Raw genomic sequence first — 11,708 nt, 5'->3', positions numbered from 1 at the left:
ACTCCACTTCTAATATGCTCACATCACAAGACCAACTGCCAGTACTTGCTCTTTTGTCTGAGGCTTCAGTGGAGAGCCAAGATGCTGACTGCTCTGCAAGGGAGCAGTCCTTCCTTCTTCCCCAGAGGTGACCCAGCTCCCCCCCCCCCCCCCCCAAAGGTAGCCCAGGTAAAGGTTGCCCTTTGGGCACCAATGACACACCCTGTCTTCCTGAACCCAAACAATCCCATGCCTTTCACAAAAAACAGTAACCCTGTTCAGGGATTGGTTTAGATGTTTTTATTTTTATGTGAAATCATAAATACAAAATAAAAATAGTAAACAAGTGCTATAGATTTCTTTTTTTTGTTGGGATGAGGTTCAGGCCTGATCCTGAGCACTTCCAAGTCTTGAAGTTCAGGACTAGGTCTTTGCTCTTGGAAAGCAAAACACAGCAAAAACCAAGTAAGACTTTTACCCTGAAGCCAGTGACGTCAATAACAGCATTCTTTCGGGTTATTTTTTAAAGCACAGCAACAAGTAAGTATACCGAAGGATGAGATAAAATATAAAAATATTTTTAAAAATGGGCCCCACTTCCTGCTAGTATTGTTGGGCACTGCCCCACTGACCTCAGCAAAACCTCGTTACATCAGCAGTGAGTTATCTTTTCAGTAGGATGATGCTGTGTTTACTAGTACATACACAGTTAGCACTGGCTTCTTCCAAGAGGTCTTGTTGTGTAATTGTTTCAGATTTTGGTTATAAGAGGATCCAGCCCTGCCATGACACAAAGCTACATATCAAGAAATTTGGCTTGTTAAAAAATTTCCCTTCTCAGATGTGCCTTTCCCTCCCTTTCCCTCCCTTTCCCCAAGATACCAGTTTTGGTTTGATTTTTAAATGCTAGTGATGCACTGCCCAGAAAGATTTCATCTTTTGGTCAGAGCCCAAATCCTGCAGCACTTCTGAAGGCTCTACAGTATAGATACACATGCAGGTATGTCTGTCGATGGGGGTTGTTTTTTAGTTCTTGAATTTGAGACAAGAGAGAGTGAGGTCCAGGATTTGGGCTAATATTTGTTGACTCGTTTGCTAGACACAAGAGAGCTGAGTGAGGGTGTAGTGTGTCTATGGGCTGGGTGACAAACAGTTGGAAATTATCATTTAAAATAAAGTAACCATGAAACAAATAAAGGCACCAAACCACATAACAAGCCAACTTTGGTAGATTTTTTGCAAAATATATGCATTTAAATACATTTACAGTTTACAAGGTTACATTGTTTAAAAAAAAAAGTTGCAATGATGAAATACGGAATATTTCATTCTTGTACCAAAACTACATATCACATCGTAACAACAATATTATAGCTTTTATTTAAATGCAGACAGTATAAGAACTGCACCTCTTTATAGAACACCACTAGTTCTAGACATATTGCTCTGCTTTTGTATTCTCTGATGGGCTCAGACCCTGCAATTTATATGTTTAAAAATAAAAGCAGTTATCTTTAAAAGGGTGAATCGTGCTCAATATTCAACATCAAAATTTGCACGGGCAAGGCTTTAGTCTCTTATTCAGGTCTGTGTACATACTGATACCACCGGAGTTTTTGCTAAGCAAGGCAAGAACACAGTCGATGTAAATCTGTCACAAACCCACAGTTATGGTTAGTCCATAAGTCTCGGCATTATCAGAAAGTTGTAAGAGTTAATGCTCAGGTTAAGTGTGCACTGTATTGCTACATGGTTGTGAGGCACCCACGAGGTTGTAGCGTTGTGCTTTGAGGAATATAAACAGCGCATTTCCTCGCTAACTCTTGGCAGAAATCTTATGGCGATACAGATGCTGCCACGGTCTGTAGCAGAATTCTGCATTGATTTAAAAAGTACAAGCAATTCTCATGGAAAAGTATCGCACCACTCCTTAACCCCTCCTTTTAAAAAAAGTTTGTCTCTGCAGTGTAGAATGGAAAGGTGTATGCTAATATTCCAGGCTGTGGCAAAGTTTATTTAGCAGGTGTCAAGCTCAGAAAATGAGAGTTATGTTACCTCAAGCATCTTCCTTCTAGTCTGCACAGTGTTACCAGCGCAGTATGGAGGAGCCGAGAGCTGAGAGAGCCATGACTTCAGATCTCCTGATTAGCCTGCATAAAGTCTCAGTCAAGATATTTGGTAAAACTCTTCTAGTGATTTCTTTGCCCAATTTGGTAAATGAAGGAAAGCACATGTTATAAAATTATGGTGAGGAGCCAACCCAGTGCACATCCAACTGAACACACAATTCAAAATTGGCAGCAAGTGGGGCTTGGCAAGAAGGCCATGAAAGCCATCTATACTGCCAACCATCACCATCTGAGGCAATTTTTATGTTTCCAGTCTCCTGTAGCGCAGATGAGAGGATGCAGAGGGATGCCCCACTGGAGCCAGACATACAAAGATGGCAATCTCTGAATCTAGTCCTCCAGTAATTCTGGCAATGAGTTCATATTCAAGTAAAAACAGAATAGAAGCTGATGAAAAAGGGATGAAGAACCTCAAGGGGCCACCTAGCGTAATCTGGTTTGTACTCCACTGAACGACTGCAACTACCTGAAATGCCTTTCAGAGGTCTCAGACACACAGACGAATGCGCTTATCAAGACAATCAAATACCCTTCTCCAAACAGTTACTTGCCTGTGGGATTAAGGACCAAGGTTAGTATCATGCTTTAGACAGAATCCCTAGTTTAGTTGCCCGAATAGAAGAATAAAAAACCCCTAACCAGTGAAAGTCCCAGCGGGAACAGCCAGATGCACGTTCTCAGGAGAGAAAGGGAAGAAGGGAAGCTTCTCCTCGGCGACAGCGTGCACCCGACGGCCCGGTCCCACCAGCCAGGCGGTGCCCCGAAAGGCACCAGCAGCAAGAGCGGGCGCGACAGTACTCGCAAGTCTCTCAGGGTAACACCGGGGAAGGGCCGGGAGCCGGGCGGGCAGGCGGCGGCGGAGCCCGGACGGGGCGTCCCGGCAGACGCCGCCGCTGCTGCTCGCCCGGGCTCCTCGGTTCTCCCCGCCGCGCTGCCCCGGGCCGGGGAGACGCCGGTTCGGCTGCGCTGTGCGGACGCGGAGGGTTTTGCTCGCCCCGGCACCGCGGGCGGTGAGTACCGGGTGTCCGGCGGCGCCGAGCGCGGCGCCGGCCGCAGCGGAGCGGCCAGACCCGCCGGTGGAGCCGGGCTGGCGGGCGGCGGGGCGCTGCCCTGCCTAGGGCTGCCGCTTTACGGGGGTCCCCGTTAAGAAGAGACTCTAGGCAGGGGAGCGCCGGAGCTCACCGCAGACGCTCCCGGCGCGGTGCCGGGCGGCGGAGCGCGGCAGCGCCGGCTCGCAGCCGTCTGTCCGTGTCCCCGCAGGGCCGGGGGAGCGGGGCGGCCCCGCTCAGACGTAGTTCTTCTTGTCGTACTCGCCGTTGGAGGTGGGCCGCCGCGGCGCCGAGTACTTGACGGGGAAGGAGGTCTCGTCGCGCTGGGAGCAGGAGCAGCAGCAGATGAGGCAGCCCCCGAAGAGCAGCAGGGCCGTGGCCGCCCAGCCGATGTAGAGCGCGGCCCCCATCTCCCGCTTCTGGGACGGCGGCACGGTGGGGTCGTAGAAGTCGCTGATGACGATGTTGGCGAACCAGCAGAGCGGGACGAGGACCAGGACCCCGCAGAGGATGTAGATGGCCCCGCCGGCGATCACGATGCGGGACTTCATCTTGCCGGGCCGGATGCAGTTGGTGCACTGCGCGCCCACCACGGTCACCATCAGGGCCACCAGCCCCAGCAGCGCCACGATGACGGTGAGCGCCCGGCCCGCCTGCACCTCGGGCGGCAGCGCCAGGATGGAGTCGTACACCTTGCACTGCATCTGCCCCGTGCTCTGCACCACGCAGTTCATCCACAGCCCTTCCCAGATGGTCTGCGCCACCACGATGTTCACGTCGATGAAGGCCGACACCTGCCACATGGGCAGCCCGCAGGCCAGGATCACTCCCACCCAGCCCAGGATGCCCAGCCCCAGTCCCAAAATCTCCAGCGCCGCCGAAGTCATGCTGCCGCCGCTACCCCACCAAAGCCTCCGGAGAAAGGACGGCGCGCCGGCTCTGCACCGCTCGCCCCCGGGCAGCTGCCGATCCGGCTCTGAGTGCCGCCGGCCCCGGGCAGGGCTATATGAGGAGCCGCAGGGCGCCCTCCCACCGCCCTCCCTCCCTCCCGCCCGCCCGCCCGGCCAGGCCCGGCCCGGCCCTGCCCTTCCCTTCCCCGCGGAGGGGGGGGCTCGCACGGCCAGCGGTGGGCGGGCGGCAGCAAGGGCCGGGGCTGCGCCCCGGGGGCGGGGGCGCGGAGCACCCCCCCGCCCGCGCTGGTCGCGGCTGCCGGGGGGCTCCCGCCGGAGCCGGGGAATCGTCCGTCTGCTCGCCCCGGCCGCGGGAGGAGCCCGCGGGGACGCTGCTCGCTCCCAGTTAAGCGTGGGGCTGGAGGAACCTCGTCCCGGATTTCGGCCGCTGAGACTTCTTCCTCCTAGCGCCGTTATCTGTGTGTTTCCGACTTACTGATATCGTCCACAGCCAGACCTTCGGAGAGGTCCTGCCAATGCAGGCACCCGGCAGTATGGACGTGCTGATTATCAAGCCTAATTGATCATCTCCCAGAAGACTGAGCATACTGACTGACCTGCGTCTCTCTCTCTTGCACACTGTGACAAGCAAAAGTGTAAGCAAGCACCACCAAACGCCTCAGGAATCACCCTGAAAATGAAAGAGCTTTGAATACAGGATCTGCACATCATCTGTCAGTACCAGTAGCCAGATTCTTAATTCGGTCCAGGAAGAATACTCGCTCTTAGCTTACACCAGGCATGTAACTCCATTCCTTTTGATACGGGAGCCAAGAGCAAGGCATACTATTTAAATATGTTGCCACAAAGATTTCAAACTTCTCTTTACTGTTTTAACTGCTCAAGTACATTTCAAATCTTTATGGTGTGTCCATGAGTTAAGTTCCTGTATCAAAAAGAGTGTATTTCCAAGAGGTTTCGTCATCAGGCCACGCAGACATTGTAATTACTACAGTCTCTTCATGGACCACTGGCGTTTTGGATTGTTCTTGCAAAGAAACCTTGGTTCAACCCTTGCAGGCCAACAGCAGCTTACAGCCCCCCCAGGCTAGCACTTGGCAGCGAGAGTTTGTGATATGAATGCTGCTGTTACAGCTGCAGTAGAAAGAGAACAGACCTCACTGCCTCAGCACTCACAAGGAGCTGTGGTCCAGTGGCTTTCAAGTGGGTGCCCTGAGAAAGCCTTCTTTTGATTTAAACCGGGATTGTTTTGGTTTATCTTAAATAAGTTTAAATGTTTTAGACAAAACTGAAAGTTATGTTCACACTGACTTTTGAACTGGTTTGGCTAGATTTGGTTTCAGTTAGCCCAAAGTATCCTTCTAGTGTCAAGGAGATCAGAGTTTAAAATAACACATTTCCTGTCCCTATGTAAGCAGTTTTCTCTGTTGTACTGTAATTTACAGCATGTATTACGGCATGCAGAGATTTGTGATGGAAATATTAAGACTGATAAGACTGCAGCATGAATGGAAAAGTCCATGTGTGAAGCAGAAGCAGCAGAAGAAATGATAAGCAAAGGTTAAAGGAATCACATGCATCAACAGCTGAGGAAATGACTGATGGGTTAATGCTGAACAATGCCCTGCTTACATCCTGACGGTGGCACTGATGACTATTCTGCAGAGGACCCAGCGCTGGTAACAGGAGGATGGCCTCAAGGTCGCAGTGCACTGGATGTGGCCTTTCAATACTTCTGTTTTTCCAACCAGAAGACAAACTACAGCCACAAGACACCCAAAAAAAGAAACAGAAGAACATCAGCAGCTTGTGAATCGTCATGGTGTGGACATGCTGCCACATGACGACTGCAGCCTTCCATTGATTATCTCTGCCTGAGGAGCTGTAAACATTTCTAGCATGGAAAATGTCTTCCTAACAGAGGCTGCCTGGTAAATGGAGTTAAGAGGAGTTATCTCCTCTTCCAGCTGTATATGAAATACATACAGTTTACTTCAATTATTTAAAACTGTAAATTCCAGTGTGCAAGTCCAGAAGGAATGTGTGACTGGGGCTGTGCAGTCTGTCAAACCGAGGCTGCTTGCAATCACTCAGAAAAGTCCTTGGTGTCAGGGAGAGGAGAATGTGCAAAAGCACCAGCCACAGAGACAGAGATATCTCAGAGGTGAACAGGAAGAAACCCAGAACACAGGCTGAAACTGCCTAACATCTGTATTTATGATGATAATAATGATTATATAGAAAACAGCACAGAAGAACAATTAAAAAAGGGGGGAGAAATGCCAGTTATCTTAGCCCATAAGCACAGGAAAGCCCCACCCTTGCCACTTGCCCGGGAGCACGGAACTCTGAATTTCCTCCGATACATGGCCTGTGTGTGCTCCTGTGCCGACTGGGAGGCACTCATGGGGCCTGAGCAGCTGCCTGGGTCTTTGGGCTGAGGAGGGAAACCTGCACATGGCTTGGTTTAGCTCTGCAGCCCTCATGCCACCTTCCCTTGCTACCTGTTACCGAGCAACTGATTCCTACAAATCACTTAATCCAAGGCAATTATTTCTCTGGGGAAATACATGCTTAATAATAACAGGGTGGATGAAACTTTCTGCTTAGAGGCATTTCTATTCCTGGTATTTCACCTTCGTCTGTTTGTTTCTTTTCCTTACCCCAGATACTAGCTTTTATCCTGGCTACTGGCAACAACCTCCGTCTTTAATTACTCTACTCCCTGATCCTGAAGGTGAGTCTGTTGCACAAACTACCTTTAATGAGCCCATCGGTGCAAGATGCTCACTGGTCTGCTTACTTGACGTACTGGTAACTTGACTGATACAGCTGCTGGGGGGCCTGAGGACCCCATCAGCTTTAGCACATTGTGGCTTCTGATGGTGTTAATGTCACAACACCGGGAAGTAATTTACACTCCCAGAAATGAAAAGGTTCTAATTTCTTAAAAGGAAACGAAAATCAGCATGATGTTTTACTTGGGATGTTAAGTAAAGAAATCGCTACTTATCAATTAAATACTTGCTGGTAAAGTCTGGATTCCTTTAAATTCAAAGGTGTGGTGTTCTTGCAGCAAAGTAACTCATTAGCAAATGACTGATAATGTCGTTACATCTATTACTGCTCCAGCTATGTATTTATTAAATTATTCTAGGGGGGGATACATAGGGGGGCTTTGCAGCCTGTGAAAATGGGCGGAAGTGGTATTCAAGCAGAGAACAATTGCACAGAAACCATACTATAGCAAGAGGGGCTTTGGGATTAGAGGTGATTGTGTTTTCACTCTTTTCCTGACATAATCAGGACAAATACCAGGCGCAGAGTTGCTGGGAGGGCTGCTAAGGGAGGTCCAGGCTCTTACCAGCACTGCTTGTTGTGGTGTATGAGCCCTGTACCACGGCACAGAAGAACTGCTGTGCCCAGCCCTCTGGTCTTGCTAGGGCTTTGCTCAGCCCTGAAGCATCCCACCAGCAATGTTTAGATAGATTTGCCTTTTGGGACCTGAAATGTAGTCTGCAGAGCATGCTTCGTTTATAACTTATGGAGTGTCCCTTACCTATGTGCTTCTGCTCCTTCTCATCCCTAAAATGTTAACCATCTGGAAGACAGAGAAGAAAATTACGTTTGGCACCAAGCTTATGCACAAACCTAGTATTGTTTGTGTGAATAAGACAGAGTACAAGTCAAAAGATGAATTAAAAGCCCAGTGATCTCAAGACAGCTCACCATAACTTTTGGATCAGACAGAAGCAAAGGTGAAGAATCAGGAATCCTATTAGAGACAGATTTTGTGCCATATTTTGTCTTCTAATTAGTGCTGAAATAAAGGCAAGGAGATTTCCAAATACAGAGGTGTTAGGCAGGGGCTGTTCTTTATTTAGAAAGCTTGAGCTTTCTCAGTGAAAATTAATCCTTTCTGAATCATCCTTTAAAATGCAACTGGTTTTCCCAAGAGAAGAGATTTAGTTGGAGCTTGAGTGCACATACCATCTTCCACAGTATGATAGGCCTCCATGAAGTTCCTGCATGTCAGCAGAGCCAACATGTCTTCAGATCAGTGTGACACATCAGAAGACTGGCACGTAGGAATGATTCCTTGTCAAATGAGCAGGTTATTACAAAATGAAAGTGCATAATTTCACCACAGGTTTTATCTCAAGATCATTTCTTTTGAAAACAAGCTGAAGTGCTTAACATGAAATTGTCACTTCCTCTCTTAGTTCATCTTTTGAAGAGAAGCAGTGAGTTAAAAGCCACACCAGAATTTTGCAAGGGACCAGTAATGCTCTATGACTGGTGCTAATGACGTAGGATCCAACACTCTTTTTAGTACAAGTGTTGCTGCTGCCCTTCAGGATTGAGAAATGGATGCCCACACTACTCTTCCCTCTCAGTGGTGATGCGACAAGACTCGTGTAAAAGAAAGGAAGTAAACAGATACACATAGTTGGAAAAACAGTGAAAGAGGTTACAAATCTGCTTCCAGCCTTCATATATTTTCTGCTGTATATCCCTTTCCAAACAAAGTTGCATAGCCCTGTATCAGTCTTTGCACTTGACACACACCCTCTGCCTGGGCTTTTTTTTGTGAACTGCCCACTGGCACTGCCAGGGAGCCAGGAGCAGGGGCTTCTGGCTGGGCTACACATGGTGGGAATACTGAGACAGTGTTACAAGTGCTTTCCTCACACAATGAAGAAATTAACTGTGCTAAACCATCATTAGAACTGAGTTCCTCCCTGCTTGAATTCCACTACACGCAAACCTCTGGATCAGCATTTGAAACTTCCCCTTGGCTGGAATTGATCTTTGTGTCTCAATGTCTTACTAAAGCACCCCCCGACAGGAACTTTTCCAGTCACCACTGTCAGGACCAGCTGGGCTGCACTGGTGAGCTGCTGTGCACCTAACTTTTCAGCACCTTGTTTTCTGAATTTGGCTTTTGAGTGGATACTGAGGTCTCACTGGACAGCCATAACCCTGTGTTCATGGCATTTCAGGGCAGTGGCTATGGTGAACTGTGGCCCTTTCTCAAAGCTTAGAATGTCCCAGATGTAGATGAGCATCTAAACAGCCTGATCATCCCACTCGCCAAGAGATCACACTGAACATATGCTTAGGCTGTGTCACTTCAAATACTTCTCTTTAATGCTATGGGCAGCTCTTGAGGATGTACTGAAGTTTGGACAGGCGGGGGGGGGGGGGGGGAAGCTATAGGAAATATACATTGTTTCATGCCTAAGGGTCCATTCTATGTCATGTTTCCTATCAGGAGAGCTGTAGTTTAATTTTGTCCTCTTTCAAAGTTAGCCTCCTTCCACAGATTGTGGTGTACCAGGATCCTGGTAGATCTCTTTCCCATGTAATTGTTGGGAAATCACATCAGATGTCATTTTCTAAAGAACAGCGTCAGCAAGGACAAATGCCATTGTTTTAAATATACCTCGCAGATGTTGAAAGTAATTAGTGAAGACATGACCATGAAGTTACTGAAAATTGTTCAGGGCTAGCAATAGGAAACATACTACATTTGTCTAGTTCCACAGAAAATTTATATTCCTGAGAACATGTGAGAGGTTTGGGACACCCGATTATGAGACTGAATAATTCTCAGCAGAGCTGTCCCTATTCTTAACAAGATATATCTGAGAGAAGACCCGTCTTTGGGGGAATAGTATGCATCTGTTTTGTCAATCCTGGTTCCCTTCGTAAAAGTGAAGTTGATTTCCAGTAAGAGGAAAGGATGGCTTATTCCAGAGAAAATTTTGCTTTGTTGCCATAATTAGCATCTTGAAAAGGGGGGCTTGTGTGTGCTTGTAAATGCAAAAGAAACACTTCTATTCCTCTGAGACTGCTATAATTCAAATATAATCTTCAGTTCCTTTAGTGCATCACAAAAAATGTGTTTTGGTTTTTTTTCAGCAAGGGAAAATACTTATCTGTTGCAGATTTTCTTATCGATTACTAAATAGCTTGCAAGGTAGCTTGTGTCAATAAATCCTGGTGCATCCACAGATACTAGTTTCCTGTTTGTACACTACCAGAGCTCCAGCTCTGAGCTGCACACTTCAAAAAGGCTCAGCAGTGAGACCAGCTTTCAGTGGACCTGACATTTCCTATTCCCAATGCAGCATGTCTGCAAAAACACAGAAAATTTGAGATGTTAGAATGGTTCACCCCATTAGTGATTCCATAGATAAAGCACTACACAGAAGAGTATTTTGATCAAATCACCAGTTTACCAAATATGAACAAAGAATGGGAAGTTCGCTCTTAAATTTCTGTCTATCACCACACCCAAATACTAAAATTAGCCCAGGGAATATCTAAATGACGGTATCCGACATTCACACTAGTTATGTTCAAAGTACTTTTTCTCTGGCAATCCTTTAGAAGAGAATATCACCCACAGTGTGTAGCTCATATATATTTATTTCTAAAAGGTTTGGTCCTGGAGCCACGTACTGTAAATTAGCACAGCATACACAAATATTCTGAATCAAACACAATTCTTATGGAAATGAAAAGGATTTATGCATATGCTTAAGAATAAGTTGTTTAATCAGGACTTGAGTAATTTTATCTCCAGGGAAGATTGGGAGATCTTCAAGATGCTCAGTGTCTTACAGTAGTGGGCCAGTATCTCCACGAATTGCTCTTACAGCACAGCCATTACAGCAATCACACATAATTTTAGGCTCAAATTCCAAATATTTAGCTATGTGAGCAACAGACTTGATTGAAATAAAATCAAATTAAAAGGGATCTCATAACTGAAAAGAGACAGTTTTATTTTGTCTAAGCAGCATTTTTTTTTTTTATTTAATAGGAATAATGCCAAGGAACATGGGGTTGGTTTATGTATCAAAACTCAATTTAGTTTTCAGTTAAATGGGGATATTTATTTTATTATAATCAGTATCATACCATTTTCTCTGTTAAGGAGCAGAATAAAAGATACATAATGCCTTTTGCTGAATGGATGAGGTATTTCTAACTTGCTTAGACGTGACTCCACACAAAGTTAAGATTTGAATTCAAGGAAGGACTCTAATTATACTTTTGATAATGTAAACGTAGATGTATCAGGAACTTTTGTAAAAGGCATTTGAGCTTCCAAGGGAAGAATAAAACAAAATTCTTTCAGAAATAATAATTATGGGAATGAGTGATTCACAGTCAGACTGCTGTTCACTGCATTAACATTTCTAGACTACTTAACCGTTTAGGAGGAACAGTGTTCTTCAATACGATTTCTCCTGTTTGCACCTCTGCTAATACCAGTGTGAAAAACAACAAATATGCAGTACATCTTTTGTGGGCATGCATTCTCTGTAGGTTTCTGCAATGCAGCATTTCTCAGTTGCATGCACCAAATAGTTCCAGTTCTGCTGCTCGGTGATCCTGCGTACTGTGGTTTCATAACAAGTCTCATAACAGGTTTCAAAAGTAACAAAAGTACATTTTTACCAAGTGCGTAATGCACTGTAAAACTCCTTGTCACAGGATGCTCTTTAATGCCAAAAGTTGAGATGGGTTCAAAAACCAACAGGAAAAATTCATGGAAGAGAAAACTATCAAGATAAAACTTCTGGCTCAGGAAGCTGCTGAGCTCCAGATTGCTGGAAGCTGGGAGG

General features: G+C 46.4%; 1 protein-coding gene across 1 annotated transcript; it reads right to left on the bottom strand.

The window, feature by feature from the left end:
• Positions 1–264: 264 nt before the first annotated feature.
• On the bottom strand, positions 265–4,151 carry CLDN5 (claudin 5). Its single transcript, XM_069795042.1, has one exon. The coding sequence runs from the start codon at positions 4,042–4,044 to the stop codon at positions 3,394–3,396; it is 651 nt and encodes a 216-aa protein (XP_069651143.1). The 5' UTR covers positions 4,045–4,151; the 3' UTR covers positions 265–3,393.
• Positions 4,152–11,708: the final 7,557 nt, after the last annotated feature.

The sequence above is a fragment of the Haliaeetus albicilla genome, chromosome 10 (assembly GCF_947461875.1).
Source record: "Haliaeetus albicilla chromosome 10, bHalAlb1.1, whole genome shotgun sequence".
Classification (NCBI taxonomy): Eukaryota; Metazoa; Chordata; class Aves; order Accipitriformes; family Accipitridae; genus Haliaeetus; species Haliaeetus albicilla.
Note: the sequence above shows the minus strand (reverse complement) of the source record. Positions and strands in the feature narration are given on the sequence as shown.